The 25,832-nt window shown below is 37.8% G+C and overlaps 1 protein-coding gene across 1 annotated transcript; it reads left to right on the top strand.

Annotated features, from left to right (window-relative positions):
• Window positions 1-22,579: 22,579 nt before the first annotated feature.
• On the top strand, window positions 22,580-25,382 carry LOC126669261 (uncharacterized). The gene is made up of 7 exons (XM_050362680.1): window positions 22,580-22,978; window positions 23,414-23,500; window positions 23,583-23,840; window positions 23,925-24,089; window positions 24,173-24,226; window positions 24,314-24,460; window positions 24,733-25,382. Exons 1-7 carry the CDS (start codon window positions 22,814-22,816, stop codon window positions 25,108-25,110), a joined length of 1,254 nt encoding a protein of 417 aa, XP_050218637.1. The 5' UTR covers window positions 22,580-22,813; the 3' UTR covers window positions 25,111-25,382.
• Window positions 25,383-25,832: the final 450 nt, after the last annotated feature.

Genomic DNA, 25,832 nt, shown 5'->3' on the forward strand with positions numbered 1-25,832 from the left:
TGTTGAAAGGAAAAATCGGACTTTGGTAGAAATGGCTCGTTCTATGCTCAATGAGTATGATTTACCTCATTACTTGTGGACCGAAGCTATTGAAACCTCTTGTTATGTTTCAAACCGTATTTTCAAAAGACCAATTTTGAACAAAAACTTCTTATGAGCTTTGGGTAGGAAGAAAACCTAAGATATCTTACTTTAGAGTTTTTGGATGCAAGTGCTTCATATTGAACACCAAGGATGACCTTGGAAAATTCGATTCCAAAACGGATGAAGATGTGTTTTTAAGTTATGCCTCTAGTAGCAAGTCTTTTAGAGTCTTTAACAAGCGTACCTTAGTTGTTGAGGAGTCAATGCATGTGGTATTTGATGAGTCCTCCAAGAATTTTCCGGAAAATGACTCGTTTGTTCATGATTTTTTAGGTTCTTTTGAGGATCTCACATTGTATGAAAATCAAGAAGTTCCTACAAGCTTAGAGACTCCTAAACTAACTCAAGAGGAGAACAAGGTGGAATCTGAATCTCCTCCTCCGGCTCAACCCATCCATGATCTACCTAAGGATTGGGCGTTCAAGAAAAGTCATCCTCAAGATTTGATTATTGGTGAGACTTCAAGGGGAGTAAGTATTTGCTCTCAATTCCGAACTTTTGCTAATGTTACATTCCTATCTCAATTTGAGTCCACTAAACTTAGTGAAGCTCTAGTTGATGAATTTTGAGTGATTGCTATGCAAGATGAACTCGATGAATTCACAAGGAATAAAGTTTGGGAGTTAGTCCCTCCTCAAAATGTTCATACCATTATTGGAACAAAATGGGTATTTCGGAACAAGTTGGATGAAAGCGGAGTGATAACTTAGAACAAGGCCCGATTGGTTGCCCAAGGCTATAACCAAGAGGAAGGCATTGATAATGAGGAGACATATTTGCTCCGGTTGCTAAATTAGAAGCCATTCGTATGTTGTTAGCATATGTATCATGCATCAATTTTAAGCTTTTTCAAATGGATGTCAAAAGTGCTTTTTGAATGGTTTTATAGAGGAGGAAGTTTATGTTAAACAACCTCCCGATTTTGAAGATTTTCGACATCCACAACATGTTTTCAAACTCAACAAAGCCTTATATGGTTTAAAGCAAGCTCCTAAAGCTTAGTATGATAGGTTGAGTAACTTTTTGCTTTCAAATGGTTTTTCCGAAGGCAAGGTTGATATAACTCTTTTTACAAAAACTCATAAGCATGATATTCTTTTTGTCCAAATTATGTTGATGATATTATTTTCGGTGCTACTAATGAGCTTCTTTGCCAAGATTTTCTGCATATATGACTAGGGAATTTGAGATGAGTCTCATAGGGGAGCTCAAGTTCTTCCTTGGACTTTAACTCAAACAAAATGAGGATGGAATCTTCATCAATCAATCCAAGTACACAAAATAAATGCTCAAGAAGTTTGGCATGGAGACCTCATCAAGTAGCAAGACACCAATGAGTACCACCACTAAATTGGACAAAGACGAATCGGGTAAATGCATTGATATTACGATGAATAGAGGTATGCTTTGTTCACTCCTTTATCTTACCGCTCGTAGACCCGATATATGTTTAGTGTATTCTTATGTGCTCGTTTTCAAGCTTGTTCTAAGAAATCTCATTTGCATGCCGTTAAACGTATTTTCAGGTATTTGCATGGCACTTTGAATCTAGGAATATGGTACCCTATAAATTTGGACCCTAGGTTACTTGGCTACTCCGATGCTGACTATGCAGGTTGTCTTTTAAACCGTAAAAGTACCTCTGGGACTGTCTAATTTTTAGGTTATAGTTTGCTCTCATGGAGTAGCAAGAAATAAGTATTTGTGGCTTTATCAACTGCGGAAGCCAAATATGTAGCGGATGGGAGTTGTTGTGCTCAAATCCTATGGATTAAGCAACAATTTTTGGATTTTGATATTATACTTAGTCATATTCCCATCAAATATGACAACACTGGTGCAATTAGCCTATCCAAGAACCCTATTCAACACTATAGGAGTAAACGCAATGATATCTTTCATCATTTTATATGAATCATGTGCAAAAAGGAGATGTTGTAGTCGAATTTATCGATACAACTAACCAATTTGCGGATATTTTTACCAAGCCTCTAAATGAGGATCATATGAATTTTATCATTCGAGAGCTTGGTATGTTTGATGGGAGCTCTTTAAGTTTATTTGCATGTTGATGTGTTTACAAGTTTTGGTTATTTTATTGTTGATGTTCTTATTGTTTGGAAAAAATTACTTGTTTATCTCTTTTGATGGTGTTCTTTGTGATTTGGGGCCCTATTTTGATCATTAATTTTTCCTTCTTGTTGAAATCAAGGTTTGGCAATACATAAATCATGTTTTTCTTAATGCATAAAATATTTTTTGGTATGTCACGGGTGTGACATATAGGCAGAAATTTAAAATTTCATACCTAACATTGTCGCAGACGTGACATGGCATGTCATGGGTGTGACATGCCCAACTGTTTTCTGTAACGGCTAGATTCCAGTGTCGCGGGCGTGAGCCTATATGTCACGGGCGCGACAATGCTGTTTTTTTTTAAATTGACCGTTTGACACATGTAAAAACTGATCTTAAGTGATTTTTTACCGTTTTTTGGCATTTATAGGCCTCCTAGTGCCTACAAATACCACATATGGTGTGTGTTTTTACCTCACCATTGTTTTATCAATTTCTCTCACATTTCTTAAACATTTCCTAGCAAATTGCTCTATTTTAGTCGCTATATTTTTCATTTTTCTCATTCATTCATTTCATACACCCAAACCTTCACCATGGCTTCAAGACCTCAAAGACATCTAGCCAAGACATCCAACACAAGATCCTCTTCTTCCGGCGTGCCTCGGCCTCAAGCTACAAATTGGCTCGCTCTTATTGTTGAAGAAGTTAAAAAACAGGCTACTAATCTTGCCAATCGTACGGTAGAAGGGACAAGGTTTCCTATTCTTCAAGACTTGAATAAGGATCACTTGGATGATCAAGTGAGGCCTTTTATGGATGCTTTGGGTTGGACAAAGTTTGTGTTTGAAAACCATGAGGAGGGCTATGATCATCTCACACGAGATTTCCTCACCACCCTTTATGTGGTAACTCGCTTGGAAAATGATTTCCAATTTCATGGTATCACTTTCAAGGTGAATGGGGTTCATTTTAAGTTGAAAAATGCGGAAATTTGTGAGGCGTTTGATTTTGAGGAAGGACAGCTTTCTGACCCTGTCACGACCCAATCTCAGGGCCGAGACCGGCGCTAGGGAATGGGAGTGGTTGCTCCAAAACCCGTAGCAAGCCTAAAAACGTAAAATAATTTTTCACGAAATATAAACGTCATGCATGACATAAGTAAACACGTGTCATGCAGAAACACACGTGCCAGGCACACATATCCTCTGGCAGTCACAATATATATAACGCAGCAAGCGTAAAACGTTTAAAACTTTAAAACGTTAAAGTTATATTTACAGAAAACTATACATTACAAGCTGACTTGCAAAATACTTATCTACTGCAGCTCTAAGAGTAAAGTACTGTTTCTTTACATACTCAAAAATACAGACTTCTGGAAGTAGGATAAAAGTCTGTTGCCTCAAAGCGTCTTTATCCTGAAAGGAAATCTGTGAGGGGTCATTATATTGGGATATACTGAGTGAGTTCATACATTTACTATTAAGTATTCAAATAAAACATAAAATCGTAATCAATCATATGCAACCAAGTACAGGATCCGATTGAAACCCTAATCCTCGAATATGTTAACCGTATATACTCAGAGGAAAACTTATCCAATAGTCCGACCCGGGAGTATTCACACTCTACCACGTCAGTCGCGACAATTCGCTTAATCCCAGTGGTGGGTCTAACCCACTAGATACGGGGCTCAGGTTACACTGTAACCGAGTTCACTCTCGTATCACAATCATACATCTACCTTCAGAATTCATGTACTTAATCGTATTCACAGCTGTATCAAATCAAAACTGGTGATCACACAGTCCTATTGCCGCTCAATAGGTAGCACGTTCCATCGGATCAATACTGGTTTCAAATCAAGCATATGTGCAATTCAAACAGAAAGCAATATAAAATAGTTGCTTGAATAAATACTTCAAAAGCAAATCGTATAAACTCATAGAAAACGCTTATCCAAAAATGCGTCGGGGCCTAGAAACGTCAAGCTTCCCGAGCTCCTGGTCCAGCTCCTTCTTGCCTCGCTGGATCTAAAACAATTTCAAAACATTTGACTCACATCAGAATCCTATTCTAAGATTGACTCTAGACGCGAGACACGACAAGACACAAAACATGAGCCGTCGTGCTTCAAACGTAATCTTTTCCGATAAACGAATCATTCTTCTCTCATTTCTTAACACTTTTCAATTTGATTCTCAATAGAGAATATAGGTTTTCTCAATGAAACCAATTGATATCCATAAACTAACTTATCCCAAACAACTAGTCATAATTTACTCGTTTTACGTCCGAATCTCGCATTTTCGGAGTCCGGGAGTCGATATCGGGATGGGGAATCATCAAACTAGGTTTTTAGGGTCATTCCCCTACAAAAGAGGGGTGGTGCACGTCGTGCACCCCCTAGTGCACGTCGTGCACCTTGGGTGCACTGATGTTGTGCACGTCGTGCCCCCTTCGTGGGCACGCCTCCAGACGTCCAAAACGAACATTCCGACCCTAAAACTCAATGTTTAAACATCCCTAATCAATAGATTCATCAAATTATCAATCAAGCTAGTCGGAAACGCAAGAAAAACGCTTAAAACGATTCAAATACGTAATCGCGATACGGTTTCGCCGTAACCTATCATTTTAAACCGTTTTTCCATCAAATAAACTCAAACAAATGGAGAAACGACTTGCTTACCGTGATTGCCCTTTGAAATACGATCGATTCGAGTTATTAAACGTCGAAAACGGACGAGAAACGGAGATCGTACGAGAGAAACGGTGAGAACGGCGATGAATAAGAAAAAGATCTGATAGTTACTGATTAAGCTTCTGGGTTATTCACTTTGAAGAATCATCTTATATATAATGGTCAATTTGCAACTTGATCCTTGAAACTTTTTAAAAGTTGCAATTTAGCCCAAAACCTATCCGCGTCCAAAATTTAAACGGTCTCCGATTGACTCGAAACTTTTACCACTAATACTATAAATTATTTCGCGGACTTTGGCGAAATAATTTCCGTCACGGGATTTATATTTTATTTTATATTAATTTCTGAAGTTAAATCCTCAAATCCCGCTAACTAACTTATTAAAATTTATTCTAAATTCCCGATATAATTAAATTAAATTTTCCTTAATTTAATTTATCGGAAATCACGACATGTAGCACGACTTAATTACCTTAAAATATTTTAGGGTATTACATTCACCCCCCGTTAAAATAAATTCGTCCTCGAATTTAAAATTAAGCCACGTACCTTGAGTAAATAGATATGGATACTTCCGCCTCATATCCTCTTCTGTCTCCCACGTGCACTCTTCTACGGATTGACTTCTCCAAAGAACTTTCACCATTGGAATCCTCTTTGTTCATAATTGTCGTATCTGCGTGTCGACAATCTGCACTGGTCGTTCTTCGTAAGTCAGTTCTTCGCTCACGTCCACCACTTGTGGTTGAATTATTCGAGAAGGGTCTGGTACATATTTCCGAAGCATGGAAATATGGAAGACAGGATGAACTTGCGACATCTCTGGTGGCAAATCCAGCTTATAGGCAACTGAGCCTATGCGTTCTACGATCTGGTAAGGTCCGACATATCTCGGTGCCAATTTACCCTTCTTTCCAAAACGAATTACTCCCTTCATCGGTGATACTTTGAGAAACACGTAGTCTCCGATCTGAAATTCAATATCCTTCCTCTTGGGGTCCGTGTAACTCTTCTGTCGACTGGAAGCAGTAGTCAAACGCTGCTTTATCAATGGTACTTTTTCTGACGTAATCTGGATGATCTCTGCTCCAGTGAGCTTTCGTTCACCGACTTCGTCCCAACAGATAGGGGATCGACACTTGCGACCGTATAATGCTTCGTAAGGAGCCATCTCAATGCTTGAACGATAGCTGTTGTTGTAGGTAAACTCGATTAGAGGTAGGTACGTATCCCAACTACCTCCGAAGTCTAATACACATAGTCGAAGCATATCTTCTAACGTTTGAATCGTCCGCTCAGACTGACCGTCTGTCTGAGGGTGAAACGCAGTGCTGAAATTCAATCGTGTTCCTAACGCGTCTTGTAAGCTCTTCCAAAAATGAGAGGTAAATACGGAACCTCTATCTGAAACGATTGACACGGGAACTCCGTGTAGGCTCACGATCTTATCGACATAAATCTCCGCCAACTTTGCTGCAGAATAAGTCGTCTTTATAGGAATGAAGTGCGCTGACTTCGTCAAATGATCCACGATTACCCAAATAGAGTCAAAACCTTTTTGCGTCTTGGGCAATCCAATTACGAAATCCATCGTGATTTGCTCCCACTTCCACTCCGGGATGGGTAACGGCTGAAGAAATCCGTAAGGTCGTTGATGCTCCAATTTGACTTGCTGACAAGTAGGGCATTTAGCCACAAACTCTGCGATATCTTTCTTCATTCCGCTCCACCAGTACGTTGTCTTGATGTCATGGTACATCTTCGTGGAACCAGGATGAACTCTATACATCGTTCCATGCGTCTCTTCCATGATCTTCTATCTTAAGTCTTCCACGTCTGGAACGCACATTCGATTGCTATATTTCAGCATTCCGTTAACGATACTGAAATCTTGACTCTTTTCTTGTTGAACTTCCTCAATTAGATGCTTCAATTGAGGGTCGTCCGCTTGCAACTCTTTGATCTGATCTATCAACGTCGATCGTATCGTTAACTGAGCCATTAGGTTTTCGAGAGATGAAATCTCAAACTCAACCCCTTGGCTAAACATCGTATGAATCTCGTTGATTAATGGCCTTCGCCACGTCGTTGTAACGTGCGCGAGACTTCCTGCCGACTTTCTGCTTAAGGCATCCGCCACTACGTTGGCCTTGCCTGGATGATATTGTATCGTGCAATCATAATCCTTTAGTAACTCCATCCACCTTCGTTGTCTGAGGTTCAACTCTCGTTGATCGAAAATGTACTTCAAGCTTTTATGATCTGTAAAGATCTCGCACGTAGCGCCGTATAAATAATGTCTCCAGATCTTCAGCGCAAAAATCACCGCTGCTAACTCTAGATCATGCGTCGGGTAGTTCGTTTCGTGCTTCTTGAGCTGTCGTGATGCGTACGCTATTACTCGACCATGTTGCATAAGGACGCATCCTAGTCCAACTCTTGACGCATCACAGTAAACTGTGAATCCTTCCGTTCCTTCTGGTAGCGCTAAGACTGGTGCCGTCGTCAAGCACTCTTTCAATTTCAGAAAACTGAGCTCACACTGGTCTGTCCAGTTGAATTTTGCGTTTTTCTGAGTTAACTTCGTCAAAGGTACGGCGATCTTTGAAAAATCTTGCACGAATCGTCTGTAGTATCCCGCTAAGCCGAGGAAACTTCTAACTTCCGTAACTGATTCAGGCCGCTTCCATTCTATCACAGCTTCAATCTTCTTTAGATCAACCTTAATGCCGCTTTGTGAAACCACATGCCCTAAGAAAGACACTTCCGTTAGCCAAAATTCACATTCAGAGAATTTGGAGTAAAGCTGATGCTGTCTTAGCGTCTGTAGTACTATCCGCAGATGTTGAGCGTGCTCTTCTTCTGTACGCGAATAAATCAAAATGTCGTCGATGAACACGATCACAAACTGATCCAAGTACGGTTTGAATATCCTATTCATCAAGTCCATGAAGGCTGCTGGGGCGTTCGTCAATCCAAACGACATAACGAGAAATTCGTAATGTCCGTATCGAGTTCGAAAAGCAGTCTTTTGAACATCATCATCGCGAATCTTTAGCTGATGATAACCTGATCTCAAATCGATCTTGGAAAAATACTTCGCTCCTTGTAACTGATCGAACAAATCATCGATTCTAGGTAACGGATACTTATTCTTGATCGTCACCTTATTCAGTTATCGATAATCGATGCATAGTCGAAGCGATCCATCCTTCTTTTTCACAAATAGCACTGGTGCACCCCATGGGGATACACTCGGTCTGATGAAACCGCGATCGAACAACTCTTCTAATTGATCTTTTAATTCTTTAAGTTCTGTTGGTGCCATACGATAAGGAGGTATCGATATTGGCTTCGTGCCAGGAGCCAATTCGATGCAGAACTCAATCTCGCGATCTGGGAGTAATCCAGGTAATTCCTCTGGAAAAACGTCTGGATATTCTGACACCACTGGTACGTCACTTAAATTTACACTTTTCTTCTCCACGTCTCGTACTATTGCTAAGAATCCTTGACATCCTTTCTTCAACATTCGACAAGCTTTGATAGCTGAAATAATACTCGTAGAAGATTCCATCTTATCACCCTGAATTGAAACCGCTTCAATTCCAGGCGTGTTAAACGTTACCGTCTTCTTGCGGCAATCCACATTAGCGTAGTGCTGAGCTAACCAATCCATTCCTAGTATGACGTCAAAAGCTAATACTTCGAGTAAAATTAAGTCAACTAACAAATCTCGTCCTTGAACTCTCACAGGACAAGACGGGTAAACAATACTAACTTCCACACTCTCACCGACTGGAGTAGCTACGGATAAAGGGTTCATAAGGTACGCTGGTTGCACTCCTAACTTACTAGCGAAACTAGGTGAAACAAAAGAATGTATAGCGCCCGGATCAAATAAAATTAGTGCGTCTTGAGAAGCGATAGGAAAGGTACCTTGCACCACTGCATTGGAAGCCTGAGCCTCCTGAGGATTCAGTGCAAAGACCCTGGCCTGACTCCCGCCAGCCTGCGAAGTCTGACCAGTACCACGTCCTCCGCCATTTCTTCCTCCTCGATTTGCATAACCACGGCCCCTCTGGCCAGTGAAGGTACTTCCTGTCTGATCATACCCTGACGCTGCCTGCTGTGCAGTTCTCTGCTGTTGATAAGAAGGATGTACTACAGTAGTCATCGAGCCTTGGGGTATCTGCCTCGGACAGTCTCTAGCAAAATGGCCCCGTTGACCACAGTTAAAGCATGCTCCATTAGCAGTGTAACACGCGCCGTAGTGCCTCCTATTACAGTTCAGACATAAAGAAACTCCCCCTCCCATGTCACTCATCGATCTGGCACTAAATCCGGTGCCTGAGGTACTAACCCGTGTTCCGCGTCGAGGTCTTTTGCGTTCTCGCTGACGTTGTGTGTATCGAGAATAATTCCCAACATATGACTGAGTAGGCGCACTTTGTACGCTGCGAAACGTATTATCTCTCACAGGTGCAACATTGGAAGGGTCAGGAATTCTTCCAAAACGGATCAGAGAAACTTTCATTTGCCTAGCGCTATCAATCAGTTGCACTAGGGTTCTTCCGATATCAGACGTCAAACTCACAAATTCAGCTCCTAGGCCCTCTACAAACCTTGAGTTCACTCTAACTGGGTCTGTAGTCAGGTCTGGTGCAAACCTACTCACCCTGGTAAACTCCGTTACATACTCTTGCACAGACCGATTGCCTTTACTCAGGGTCAACCACTGACTACGATAACTCTCCGTCACCGCATATGGTAAAAAGTACTCCCTAAAGTGGTTTGCATATTCAGCCCATGTCATAGTATCCATGGTTGGCTGAATATGCTGCTGAAACCAATCTTTCGCAGGTCCTTTCAATGACATTTCCACCATAATGATGGTCTGCCTCTCATTAGCTTGCAGGCGTCGAGCATTACGTTCTACTTCTTCGAGGAAATCGAGAGCATCGCCTGTACTGTCAAACTTAGTTGGTTTGAGACGCATATAAGCCAAGACGATATCTCGGTCAGTGAAAGCCACATTACGCAACTGTTGCTGCTGTAGTTGCTCACGATGCATATTCTGCACCTCAGCCTGATTGGCTTGCATAGCCGCAATTCCCGTAAGAAACTGATTCAGATCAAAACCCACAACATTAGGTTGTTGGGCTTGCGCTTGTACTCCAGGTGCCTGTGCCTGGGCCTCTTGGCCTCTACCATCACCAGCCGCTTCAGGTGGTAAGTTAAGTCCACCCTGAACAGAAGACTCATCTTGAGCTTCTGGATGGACGTCATGCGCCCCTTCTATAACATTACGTGCTGCAGCGGCAGCTCGCTCTACTTCTTGTCGTTGGTCAGACATCCTGACCAAGACAAACAACGTTACTTAGCCACATAATCGCATATTATCGCAAACGCATACCTTATTAAACGCGCATCTCTTCACATACGAACAAACACATAAGACAGACTCACATCCTAGAGGGAAAGCTGAAAGTTTGAAAATCAAATGAATACGTAACAAAGACAAGACTCGAGTCCTATGTGCTGCAGTAGAATCCTAGAAAAATCTTAATCACATAACACTTAACAAAAGTAAGCAATGGTAACTGGACCATGCTCTGATACCAACATTGTCACGACCCAATCTCAGGGCCGAGACCGGCGCTAGGGAATGGGAGTGGTTGCTCCGAAACCCGTAGCAAGCCTAAAAACGTAAAATAATTTTTCGCGATCATGCATGACATAAGTAAACACGTGTCATGCAGAAACACACGTGCCAGGCACACATATCCTCTGGCAGTCACAATATATATAACGCAGCAAGCGTAAAACATTTAAAACTTTAAAACGTTAAAGTTATATTTACAGAAAACTATACATTACAAGCTGACTTGCAAAATACTTATCTACTGCAGCTCTAAGAGTAAAGTACTGTTTCTTTACATACTCAAAAATACAGACTTCTGGAAGTAGGATAGAAGTCCGTTGCCTCAAAGCGTCTTTATCCTGAAAGGAAATCTGTGAGGGGTCAGTATATTGGGATATACTGAGTGAGTTCATACATTTACTAATAAGTATTCAAATAAAACATAAAATCGTAATCAATCATATGCAGCCAAGTACAGGATCCGATTGAAACCCTAATCATCGAATATGTTAACCGTATATACTCAGAGGAAAACTTATCCAATAGTCCGACCCGGGAGTATTCACACTCTACCACGTCAGTCGCGACAATTCTCTTAATCCCAGTGGTGGGTCTAACCCACTAGATACGGGGCTCAGGTTACACTGTAACCGAGTTCACTCTCGTATCACAATCATACATCTACCTTCAGAATTCATGTACTTAATCGTATTCACAGCTGTATCAAATCAAAACTGGTGATCACACAGTCCTATTGCCGCTCAATAGGTAGCACGTTCCATCGGATCAATACTGGTTTCAAATCAAGCATATGTGCAATTCAAACAGAAAGCAATATAAACTAGTTGCTTGAATAAATACTTCAAAAGCAAATCGTATAAACTCACAGAAAACGCTTATCCAAAAATGCGTCGGAACTTAGAAACGTCAAGCTTCCCGAGCTCCTGGTCCAGCTCCTTCTTGCCTCGCTGGATCTAAAACAATTTCAAAACATTTGACTCACATCAGAATCCTATTCTAAGATTGACTCTAGACGCGAGACACGACAAGACACAAAACATAAGCCGTCGTGCTTCAAACGTAATCTTTTCCGATAAACGAATCATTCTTCTCTCATTTCTTAACACTTTTCAATTTGATTCTCAATAGAGAATATAGGTTTTCTCAATGAAACCAATTGATATCCATAAACTAACTTATCCCAAACAACTAGTCATAATTTACTCGTTTTACGTCCGAATCTCGCATTTTCGGAGTCCGGGAGTTGATATCGGGATGGGGAATCATCAAATTAGGTTTTTAGGGTCATTCCCCTTCAAAAGAGGGGTGGTGCACGTCGTGCACCCCCTAGTGCACGTCGTGCACCTCACTGGTGCACGTCGTGCCCCTGCACGACGTGCACTGATGTTGTGCACGTCGTGCCCCCTTCGTGGGCACGCCTCCAGACGTCCAAAACGGCCATTCCGACCCTAAAACTCAATGTTTAAACATCCTTAATCAATAGATTCATCAAATTATCAATCAAGCTAGTCGGAAACGCAAGAAAAACGCTTAAAACGAATCAAATACGTAATCGCGATACGGTTTCGCCGTAACCTATCGTTTTAAACCGTTTTTCCATCAAATAAACTCAAACAAATGTAGAAAAAACTTGCTTACCGTGATTGCCCTTTGAAATACGATCGATTCGAGTTATTAAACGTCGAAAACGGACGAGAAACGGAGATCGTACGAGAGAAACGGTGAGCACAGCGATGAATAAGAAAATGATCTGATAGTTACTGATTAAGCTTCTGGGTTCTTCACTTTGAAGAATCATCTTATATATAATGGTCAATTTGCAACTTGATCCTTGAAACTTTTTAAAAGTTGCAATTTAGCCCAAAACCTATCCGCGTCCAAAATTTAAACGGTCTCCGATTGACTCGAAACTTTTACCACTAATACTATAAATTATTTCGCGGACTTTGGCGAAATAATTTCCGTCACGGGATTTATATTTTATTTTATATTAATTTCTGAAGTTAAATCCTCAAATCCCGCTAACTAACTTATTAAAATTTATTCTAAATTCCCGATATAATTAAATTAAATTCTCCTTAATTTAATTTATCGGAAATCACGACATGTGGCACGACTTAATTACCTTAAAATATTTTGGGGTATTACAGACCCGCATCTAGTCGAAGGGTTCAATACTCAAGAGTTTTGGCAATCCATTTCTACCGAGACGACCTTTGTTCCTCGGACCTCCATTGCAAAGAGCATCAAGTCCTTGCCCTTATTCATTTTCCACCGGATAGTCACCTACTCATTCAACGCAAGAAATTAGGGCAGCGAAAAGGTAACTAGTCGGGATTTGTTTTTCCACTATTGTGTGGCTAACAACATCAAGTTTTCCCCCGCTCGCTATTTTGTTGAATATCTTACGGATTTGCACAAGCGTCCGGGAAAGCTTCGTGTTGGCTCTTTTATCGCACTTTTAGTGAAGAAAGCGAGGGCTTGGATGCCTCAACTCCGGGATCAATAAGATCAGATTCACGCATGGAATGCGGCCCCTCTTCAGTAATTCTTTTTTGTGGATCGGGCCAAAACATGTCACGACCCGACTTTCATCCGAAATCTCGATCCGAGTCCGGCGCTAGGGAATGGGAGTAGTTGCTCTGAAATCCGTAGCAAGCCTAAAAATATTTACTAATGTTTCGCGTTGTAAAATCATAAAAAGGTTCGCAACCTCGTCGCAGAAACACTTTAAAACCTTTATTGAAAACGCGATCACAAAATCATAGTTGTAGTTTAAGAAACCAGAGCGCAATCATCAATCTCATATGACGTACCTGCTCTGTTTCCAATACAATGCTAAAATGCTAAAACAAATTACCAGTGTACCTTTTTAAACGACTGGTAAAAGCATTTTAGACAAATGCGCAGCTTTTCAAACATATATCATATATAGTAGTTCAAATCAAAGTTTATGAAAATAAAGTTGAACTACTGAAAATAAAAAAAATAGACTTCCCGATACCCAACTACTTGCAGCTCTATATATACAGGCGACAACGGCTTCCGAAATTATCGTGGAAGCCTGACCTCGTAGCTCTATAACCTGAAAGGGAAAACAGTAGGGGTCAGAAAATACAAATATTTCTGAGTGAGTTCACTTTACTAATGCATATTAAATCAAATAGGATCGCATATATCAAAACTATTCATAATAGATAGCCAAATATTCAATTTGATCAAAAACCCTAATCCAAAGTACACACTCTATACTCATACCAAATCATATCAAATCGAATAAAATAAAATCCAAGTGGAATGGTCCCGAGAACATCAACCGAGTTACCAAACCATGTGGCACATTTCCGAGAAATCCCACCGAGTTACTGATAGCACTACTTAATCCAAAGTTGTGAGTCCCAAGAATACCACCGAGTTATTCATAGATACAGGTCCCGAGAATATACTCCACCAAGATCCTAGTCCCGATAGCTTCTACCGAGTTACCTCGTATCTAACATATCATATACTTTTTACCTTTCACAAACACATCTAATACGACAGACACATAAGACTTACCAACACCGGTGATCACACAGTCCTATTGACACCCAATAGGTAGCACGTTTCTTCGGATCTATACTGGCTTTCATACTACTATATAAAATCACAGTATAATCAAAATACATAATATCATATAATATGCGATGTATTTATTATAATCATATAATAAAGAACTTATAATATTAATACGCAAAAGTAACTGTAAACTCACATAACCGATATCCCCAAAGCGTATGCTCATGCTAGCCTACTAGTCAAACACTCTGGTGTTTTGACTTGGCACATTGACACTCGTCGCATCTAGACATAATCAAAATGTCACTCACATTTCACGTATAGACTTCTTAAGTCTAGAATCTATAAACAAAACACAACTTACAATGTTTGAACTAATCCCTTCTTAGGACATCTCGTTCAAACTCAAATACCATTCTTGGTATTAACTCATAATCCTTTTAACATTAATCCATTGATTAATGCATGGTTTAATAAAAATGTCGCAGCATTTTATTAAACCAAACACTTCCTACTTTTAAAAAACGTTTTAACCTTTTTCAACAACCTCCTAGTTCACCTTGAAGTCCACTTAATCAAATTCGAGTGTACGACTCGAAAAGAATCAAAACGTCCAACTGCCGACAAATCGGCATTGTTGTGCGTCTGCACAGCTGGGTCTGTGCGTTCCCACAGCCCTTGGCTTGTGCGTTCGCACAGCTTCGCACACGCAAAAACACTCTGAACGCATAATAACATCTAATCCAATTTGATTCCGCAATCAAACGTTAAATCGATACAAATTCAATCGATTCGATATGTTTAACGTTATAAACTTTAATTATAATCCAATTTATAAATAACTGAATTCAAATTAACGGTTATTATCTCAAATATGTGAGGATTATCAAAAAAATCGGAGTCGGAATCGAAAAATCGGGTCGGAATCCCGAAATCTAAATTTTTTTGCTTTGTGCGTGCCCATTGAGGGCTAAGTAGCTCTCTGATTTCAATTGAAATCAAAGAAATGAGGGCCTCTGCTCATTTCTCAAACAAATGGATTGATAAATATACATATCAGTTAAAGTATACTTTAATACTAGGTCAATCATTCACTTTAACTTTGATTTTAATTAGTCGTTTGTAGCTTAAGCAGAGACTAATTCCAAATTTCACGAAACTTTACCCAATAATCCAATAAATTATATAATAATTTAATTAATACTTAATATAAATATAATGGGCAAGTGCTATAATCTTAATTTAATTAACATTCATATTTTATAATTTAAATTATAATTTTTATGCAGTGAATGATTATATTAAAGTTGAAATCGTTATATTATTAGAAAATAATATACTAGTTATTTTTATTTATTTATAATACATAATTAATAAGTAATTACATATAAATTGACGAGTCATATTACGAATCACATGTAAAATACGTAAAGCGAATAAACGCACGAATAGAGAGGGGAGGGACAAGCAAATTTACTAAAAAAATATTGATGTCTTTTATATATAAAGAGTTTAATTTGAAGTTAATTAAGAGTTTAATATCTATAGTAAAAGTATACAATTGTTTTTGTGTAGAATCATGCACAGAAATATAAAATTATTGGAACTAAATTGATTATGGAATTACAAAATTTGTAATCATTTTTCCAAAAGAAAATTATGAATACTTTTCCAAATTACTCTTTCAACTTTATTATTCGTTAATAATATAATTAAATTTTTATAGTTATTACTAATTAAAAATAAAAATAAAATATAATTATTTTATTATCAAAGATAGAGTTATATTTAAACAAAAAATTGAGTTCTATTTGGAAACAATTGATAATATAATTTAAAGTTTCTTAGTCATTACTAATTAAAAACAAAATTAAAATATGCTTATTTCAGTATTAAAGATAGAGTTCTATTTAAACAAAAAAATGAGTTTTATTAGAGAAAAGGAAGTGACATTATTTTATTGAAATAAAGAATTGTAAATACATTGGTATAGTCATAAATATATTTTCAAATTCAAAAACATTCTAACCAATTTAATATAATTATACATAAAATATATTGGTTTAGCTATAATAAACTATAGATATATTAATAAAGTCAATTAATATTAAAAATTAAATTAAGAAATTATATGTATTATAAATAGACGAGTCATGTTACGAGGCACGTGCGTAGTACGTAACGCGAAACTAGTTATATAAATAGCTGTATTATAGAACTAGCTTTATTATCGGAGAGGGCGCACTGAATAGTGAATAGTGACCGGGCGACGAATAATATTAGGCTTAATACATAGTTGAACCCCTGAACTTGTACTTTTTTACTCATCTAACCTCTAAACTTAACGTGTATCCTATCGAACCTTTAAATTTGTTAAATAATCCCTTTTGACCCCCTGAATTTGATAATTTGAAAACGTTTAACCCCTACTCGTCCACCTGGCTTTGGTGCATGTGTTCAAACAAAAATTGGCGCGTCATGGCAGAAAAGCAAAGTTTAGGTGGACAAAATAAAATGGTTTAATACGTCGTTTGACCCTTGAACTTATACTAGATTATCTACTTGACCCCTAATTTTTTTTTCAACCCATCAGACCTATAAATTTGTTAAATTATCTTTCTTAACCCTTAAAATTGAATGTTTAAAATTTATTTTAATTTATAATTTATTTTTAATATATATTTAATTTAATAAAATAATTATTCCTTTTCAATACTTTATATAATATTTCTTTAATATATATCGCTTTTTTTTTTCATTTGTATCGTATTCATTATCAGTTCTAATAAAATTTTAATAAAAAATAGTTATACCTTATATAGTAATTATTTCATTTAATTTAATATTTATTTTATTTTATTTTATTTATTTAATTAATTTTATTATTATTTTCTTTATAATATTTATTTGACAAGTCTCACCTGATCATTCATATTTTATCTCGTCTTTTACAAAATAAATAAAAATAAATATTAAATTAAATAAAAATAATTATTTAATAAATTATAACTATTTTTTATTGGAGTTTTATTAGATTGATAATATATACAAAATAAACGGTATCGTTTAAACAAATAATATATAAAGTATGGAAAAATAATATTTTTTATTAGTAATTATTAATTAAACTAAATATATATTAAAAATAAAATATAAATTAAAATAAATTTTAAACTCTCAAGTTCATGGGTTAAGAATGATAATTTAATAAGTTTAGAGGTGTGATGGGCTAAACAAAATATTTAGGGGTCAAATAGGTAAATTAGTTTAAATTCAGGGGTCAAATGATGTATTAAGCATTATGTTTTTGGTGATGTGGCAAACGAGCTGGCAGTCCGGTCAAAGGTCTTTTGCCACGTCAGCGTGCTTGAGACTCAATTTCCGTTTCAGAGGTTAAAAATAATTATTTAACAAGTTCAAAGGTTCGATAGTATATGATAAGATAATGATTATCTTTAATATTAGATTAGTTTGTTGTACTTAGAATTCTATCTCTATCTTTTGTATAGCACTTTGTACTTATCACAAACTCTTATGTAACCTGTATTTAATCACGTCAATACAATATGACAAACTACTTCTGCCATTCTCTACATGGTATCAGAGCTAATTAAGGTTTAAACACCAAAGTCTTTTTCTTTTCTCCTACAAATGGCTTCATCTAGTGCTATTATATCGACCAACGTCTCTCATATGACGTCTCTCCCAAACGTTGCTGCTCAACTTCCGGTCAAGCTCAATTCGACCAACTACCTCCTGTGGCGTGCACAAATATTGCCTCTTCCCAACAGCTACGATCTGACAAAACATGTTGATGGTCGTCTTGTAGCTCCTGATTCTCTAATTGACGATCAGCCCAACCCTGAGTATTTCTCATGGTTTCGTCAGGATCAGCTTGTGTTAAGCTGGATCATTGCTTCCATTACTGAGAGCTTCATTCCTCAAGTTATCGGTTCGTCTACGGCACATGAGGCATGGACTCGTTGTCCAATGCTTATTCTTCTGGTTCTAAGGCACAAGTTCGGACTATCAAATCTTGATTTTATCAACTCAAAAAGGATCCAACTGAAACTATTGTTGTTTATACCCAACGTGCGAAAAGTATGTTCGACAAGCTTGTTGCGCTTCAGAGTCCAGTTCTTGAAGACGATCTTGTTCAAGTAACGGTCAATGGACTCGGCCGGGATTACAGGCCATTTACTCGATCTCTTGAAAATCGTCTTGACGCTGTTTCTTTTGACGATCTATATGGATTATTACTCAGTGAGGAAGCTAATCTTGCATCTGACATTCAATCTAAAGATGATTTTACGCCCACTGCCTTTTATTCCTCTGGTAATACATATACTCGGTCTAATTTCAATCACCGAGGTCGTGGTGGTCGAGGATCTCGTGCTCGTGGTCGCTCTTCCTTTACTCCTTCGTTTCAGAACTCAGCACGGGCATCACAAAGTAGCGATTCACCTTATTCCAACTTACTTCAGGCAGACCCAACTTCAATCACTTGCCATAATTGCAATGGACTTGGCCACATTGCACCCTACTGCTCGTCCCCCAAATTTAATCGTCCCAAGCCCCTAAATTTGAAACTAGTTGGTCATCTCGCAGCTTCACCTGCACCAAATCCTCAGCAGTGGATCATGGATACGGGCGCAACTCATCACCTCACTCCAGATGTCAATAATCTGACTGAAAAGGCTGCCTATCAGGGTTCTGATGATATCACAATTAGTAATGGTACAACACTTCCTATTTCTCATGTCGGATCGTCAAATTTTTATGCTGCTAACAAATTGCTTTCTTTGTCCAATATATTACATGTTCCTAATCCCTGTAGTAATTTACTCTCTATTTCTTCACTTACTAAATCTAATGACGTTTCTGTTGAATTTTTCCCTTCTCATTTTGAGGTGAAGGATATCTGCACGAAGGCTTTACTGCATACAGGCCAGAATAGCTCTGGATTATACTCCCTGGTTCTCCATCCAAAAATAGCTACAGCTAGAACTGCTTTTCTTTCGTTATTATCAACTTGGCATGCTAGGCTTGCTCATGCCTCTTTTCCTATTGTTCGACAAGCTCTGTCTCAGTCGAATATTGTTGCGTCAAATAATAAAACTTCATGTCTTTGTTCTGCTTGTTGTCTCAGTAAAAGTCATAAGTTACCATTTTATGTTTCTACTTATGTTCCAATGCAGCCTCTTGAGTTAATTTGTTCTGATGTTTGTGGTCCATCTCCTATTACCTCAGTCGATGGAAAACGTTATTATGTGATATTTCATGATTATTATACCAAGTATTCATGGCTTTACTTTCTCACAAACAAATCTGAAGTTCTTAGTGCTTTTATTCACTTTAAGCATATTGTAGAAAAATTCTTTGAGAGAAGCATAAAAATATTTCAATCTGATTGGGGAGGTGAATTTCAAGCCTTAACTAAATATCTAAGTGAAAATGGCATTAGTCACAGACGTTCTTGCCCATATACACCAGAGCAAAATGGCTCAGCTGAAAGAAAACATCGCCACATAATTAAAACTGGTCTGTCCATCTTAACTCACTCATATGTTCCAACAAAATACTGGACTTATGCATTTGATGCTGCCATTTACACTATAAATCGCCTACCCACACCAAGCTTAGCTAATGATACTCCTCTTCATAAACTTTTTGGTGTGAAACCGGACTATGCTAATCTTCGGATTTTTGGTTGCTTATGTTTTCCATGGATTCGTCCTACTGTTGCTCACAAATTAAATCATCGGTCTGTTTCTTCTGTTTTTCTTGGTTACAGCAAGAGTCATAAGGGATTTTTATGTCTCAATTTAACTACTCTGAAAATTCTAATTTCCCGCCATGTTGTCTTTGATGAACAGGTATTCCCTTTTCAGCGAGGTGATGTAGTTCGCTCCGACTCCAATCCTTCTATTTCGCTGCAATCTACACCAACAATTCCTAACCCACTTCTTTTTAACTCATTTCATCCTACCCAACAGCATGAACAAAACTTTCCCTCATCACTGCCATCCAATAATCAGACCACTATAGCTACATCTCTTCCCTTAGCCTCACAAACACCTCCTACTTCACCTGTTACTCGGTCTCCCATTGTTCCTCCCTTATGCTCACCACATCTGAAAATTACAAATCCACAACCACATCCCTATATCACCAGAAATGTTACGGGCAATCTCAAACCGAAAACATTTCTTGCTACTGCCTCTATTTTACAAGAACCATCCACCTATTCTCAGGCTGTCAAAGACTCTAAATGGCGCAAAGCAATGGTGGAAGAAGTCAATGCGCTACTGTCTAACAATACATGGGAGTTGGTTGCACCGAATCTGAATCAAAATGTGATAGGCTCCAAATGGGTATTTCGACTGAAGATATCTCCCGATGGCACCATTAATCGGTATAAGGCTCGTCTAGTGGCTAAAGGTTATCACCAACATCCAGGAATTGACTTTACGCATACTTTTAGTCCGGTGATCAAACCAACAACGATTCGCTTAATTCTATCTATTGCGGTTTCAAACGGCTGGTCAATTCGACAGCTTGATGTCTCTAACGCATTCTTGCATGGGACACTTGATGAAGAAGTGTTTATGAAGCAACCACAGGGCTTTATTAATTCTGAATTTTCAGACTACGTATGCAAATTGAAGCGATCTCTTTATGGCTTGAAACAAGCACCCCGTCAATGGTATAAGTGCCTTACCAATTCAATCCTCAAGCTTGGTTTTATTGGTTCTCAAACAGACAGCTCATTATTTTATATTAACAAAGATTCAGTTTCAGCTTTTTGTCTAATCTATGTTGACGATATTGTACTCACCGGTTCTAGCTCATCCTTTTTGCAATCAGTAGTCACTTCTTTACAAGCTGATTTTGCCCTCAAGGACCTTGGAGATTTACATTATTTTCTTGGCATTGAGACATCTTGGATTGAATCAGGTTTACTCCTTACTCAGTCCAAATATATCAAAGATTTGTTGAGCAAAGCTAACATGGATACTGCAAATGGCATTTCGACTCCTTCTTGTACTACAACCAAGCTTTCATGTTCTCAAGGTACTCCAATGTCAGACCACACATTGTATCGTTCAATTGTAGGAGGACTGCAATATCTCTCGCTCACTCGGCCTGACATATGCTATGCGGTCAATAAGGTGTCTCAGTTTATGCATTCTCCGACTGACATACATTGGCAAGCTGTCAAACGCATTCTGCGATATCTTCGTTCTACCATTTCTCATGGTTTACTTATTCGACCATCCAAGTCTTCCAAGATATCAGCCTACAGTGACGCTGACTGGGCTAGCTCTGTTGATGATAGAAAATCAACTACAGGTTATGCGATTTTTATGGGTGATAATTTGATTTCATGGAGTTCTAGAAAACAACGAAGTGTAGCTCGCTCTTCAACTGAATCTGAGTATCGCGCTCTTGCAACTACTGTTCAGGAATTGCATTGGCTGGACTCTTTGCTCAAAGAGATTGGACGGTCATCTGCTGTTTCACCAACCTTATGGTGTGATAACTTAAGTGCAACTTATCTTACTACCACTCCAATTTTCAATTCAAGATCCAAGCACATTGAGATTGATTTTCATTTTGTTCGTGATAAAGTTATGTCCAAGTCAATCAATGTTAGATACATCTCTACTGATGATCAACTAGCAGACTTACTCACGAAACCACTAAGTAAGAATCGGTTTCTCATGTTACGTTCCAAGTTGAACATTGCTGAACACAACCCTGTTCCACTTGCGGGAGGCTGATAAGATAATGATTATCTTTAATATTAGATTAGTTTGTTGTACTTAGAATTCTATCTCTATCTCTTGTATAGCACTTTGTACTTATCACAAACTCTTATGTAACCTGTATTTAATCACGTCAATACAATATGACAAACTACTTCTGCCATTCTCTACAGTATACATGTTAAGTTTAGAGATTAGATGGGTAAAAGGGTACAAATTAAAGGGTTAAACTATGTATTAAGCCAATAATATTACCTCTAATTAAGAGGCAAGTCCTTGGGTTGTATTGGTAATTTTGGAGGATGAAAATGAAGCAAAAGTATGGGTAAAATGTGAAAGCAAAACGACAAACAACGTCATGTGAACTCTGAAGACGAACCGAATTGGGTCATAGTGTAAGACCCGCTCGTTCTCCATTAATTCTTACTAATTGTACTACTACTAATTATCAAGACGGTTTGAATTTATCGTTGGCATCTGAAAATAAAAAATAAAAGCGCATTTACTAAATTAAATGACTAATAAAATACAATTTCAAAAAAAAAAAAAGACAAATAATACTAATGTTTTTTGTTAGAGGTAATGGAAAAGTGGGTATTTTTTTTTTGGGGTTAATAATATTATTAAAAAAAGGGGACATCGAACGAAAGAAAGGGACAGTTTTTAATGAGAAAGTAGAGTGAAAAATGACAAAGAAAGGTTAGAGAGAGAAAGTAGTGGGCAGTGTTCTCTTTTTACTTCAAAACTTTCTTCTTTCAGCTCATAGAGGGTGCGTAGGATAAGCTCATCATAGAGCAGAGAGCAGAGAGCAGAGAGAAGATTAAGCTTTGCTAATTAGTAATGCTTTTGAAAGATTAAATCTTTTGAGTTTCTTGAGTGGGTTTTTGATTAATGAGCAAGATGATGGTTCAGTCCAGAAGTTTGCTAATGTTGGTGTTCTGGTTAATGGCTGTCTTTTCATTCAGTTGCTCAGCTAGATTAGGTGTCGAAAGACAGAAATTTGAAGTGAAAAAACACTTGAATCGCTTGAACAAGCCTGCTCTTAAGACCATTCTGGTATTTTTCTCTCTCTCCTCTAACTTCTGTTTGATTCCTGAGAAAATGCGTGGGAAAGTGGAGCAACGTGCTTCTTCTGACATTGGCTTTCTTTTTTTCAAATGCTGGGTTGCTTTTGCTTCAGTTTTGAATCAAATGGGGTGTGATGGATGAATGCAAATGGGTGTTCTTTATTCTTTTGTTTATAAATTTTTTCTAAAAAGTTTTGTTTTTCTATGTGATTTTTTTAACAAAAAAGAATCAAATGATGTTCTGATTATTAGTTCTTGTGTGTTTCTCTCTGCAATAATTTTACTTTGAGAAGTTTTTGAAGAAGAAATAAAGAGAAACATGAATGCTAATGAGTACCTCAGCTTAAAGATTCCTTTTCTTTGAGACCCAAGTCACTCATTTTACTTACTATTTTTCATTTTTTTGTTGGTATGGTATGAGCAGAGCCCAGATGGAGATATAATGGACTGTGTGGAGATGGCTCATCAGCCTGCTTTTGATCATCCTTTCCTCAAAGACCACAAGATCCAGGTCTATCTCCAGGTCCAGCCATTTTCACTTTGTGTTTGTTTTTCCTGTTTCTGATTCTGTTTTTGTATATTGGTTTTCTCAGATGAGGCCTAGTTATCACCCAGAAGGACTATTTGATGACAACAAAGTTTCTAAAGAATCAAAACAAGGAACAAAGCCATTAACTCAGCTGTGGCATGCTAATGGTAAGTGCCCTGAGGGAACTATACCCATTAGAAGAACAAAAGAAGAGGATGTTTTGAGAGCCAGTTCAGTTAAAAGGTATGGGAAGAAGAAGAGAAGAAGCATCCCAAAACCAAGGTCTGCAGATCCTGATCTCACCAATGAAAGTGGCCACCAAGTTAGTAACCTTCTTTGCTTTTTCTTTTTTTCATTTTCCATTTGGTGTATTCATGTTGGTTTAATGTTTTCATTGTGTGTTCAGCATGCCATAGCTTATGTGGAGGGGGACAAGTACTATGGAGCAAAGGCTACCATTAATGTATGGGAACCCAAAATCCAACAGCCTAATGAGTTCAGCTTATCTCAGCTCTGGATATTGGGAGGCTCTTTTGGTGAAGATCTCAACAGTATTGAAGCTGGCTGGCAGGTAATCTTCTAGTTTATACTCTGAAATAATGAACTTGCAAATTGTAAATAAATGAATAAATAGTTGCTTATGTGTGGAAACAGGTGAGCCCAGATCTATATGGTGACAACAACACAAGGCTTTTCACCTACTGGACTGTAAGCTTTCTTCTAAACTTGCTTCTTCTTTGATTAACTTCTGATAGTTTTGGTAATAAAATTCTTTTTATGTTAATGTAAATACAGAGTGATGCATATCAAGCCACAGGTTGCTATAATCTTCTGTGCTCAGGCTTTATTCAAATCAACAGTGAGATAGCAATGGGAGCAAGCATCTCTCCTGTTTCTGGCTACCGCAATTCCCAATATGATATCAGTATACTTGTCTGGAAGGTAAATGCCAAACTCCTTCACATTCACCTCTAACCATTAGGACCCAAATGAAAGAAATGGAGCTAACTGATGCATGTGAACTTTGATAATGTCTTTGTCCTTTTCCCATATACACATTTTGAATTGCATGTTGAAAAATCAAACCGAAAAAACCGGCTGGTTCGATTTGCTCTAGTTAAAGGAAGGAATCCTAGGCTACATCAGCATCCTAAATAATTGCAGGTGCTAAGAGTCTTAGACATAAGATTTTGACAGTGTTGGTGTTGATGCAGGATCCAAAGGAGGGACACTGGTGGATGCAGTTTGGGAATGACTATGTGCTGGGATATTGGCCTTCATTCTTGTTCTCATACTTAGCAGAGAGTGCATCAATGATAGAATGGGGAGGTGAAGTTGTGAACTCAGAGCCCAATGGTGAGCACACTTCAACTCAAATGGGCAGTGGTCATTTCCCTGAAGAAGGGTTTGGGAAATCAAGCTACTTCAGGAACATTCAAGTGGTTGATTCCTCTAACAATCTCAAAGTCCCCAAAGGACTTGGGACTTTCACTGAGCAGTCCAATTGCTATGATGTTGAAACAGGCAGCAATGAAGATTGGGGTCATTACTTTTATTATGGAGGCCCTGGCAGAAACTCCAATTGCTCCTGAGGATATTATTTAATGTATCATTCACCCTAGTTATGCATCTTCTGTATACCCTTTTCTTTTCTTCTTTTTTTAATGTTAGGTTGGGTTAGTAGTAGTGATGTGTTCTCTCTCTAGTGGCAAGTTTTGACTCTTTTTTTCTTTCTTTTAACTAAAATATTCTCCATGTAAGTGGTTTGGAATATGGCCAAGTCTAAAAAAACAGGCCTTTGTTTACTCTATTTGTTTGTAAACTCCTCTCTGGTTTGTGAATCAATCAATTTCTTTCCTCTAAACACTCAATTCTCCATTATTGCAGTCTATATTATGGGTGTATTTGTCCCAAAAACATTTGCATACTTATTTTAGATTCAAGTGCCCTTGCTTCTTTTCTCAAGAAATTTAGAGGTTGTTGATAAAATAAAAGTAAAAAAGAAATTTAGAGGTTTGGTTAAAATTACTGTTTTACCAGCTACCATTTTCACTCTCTTTATCTTATCTTCAGATTTGATTAAAATTACTTATAATATTCTAGTTTTATTAATTGAAATCTTATTTTATAAGGAAAATTTTAATTTCTTATTACTTAACCGTCAGGAGAAAAATATTAAATTTAAAGTTTACAATAATAATAATAATAACTTTATCTAGTTTTAATAATTATTCTGACTTAATTTTGAGGTGATGTACATGTATTGTACTATAGATATTGTTTTGGAGTATTTTTAGTGCAAACAATAAAAAGT

The sequence above is a fragment of the Mercurialis annua genome, linkage group LG2, assembly GCF_937616625.2.
Source record: "Mercurialis annua linkage group LG2, ddMerAnnu1.2, whole genome shotgun sequence".
Taxonomy (NCBI): domain Eukaryota; kingdom Viridiplantae; phylum Streptophyta; class Magnoliopsida; order Malpighiales; family Euphorbiaceae; genus Mercurialis; species Mercurialis annua.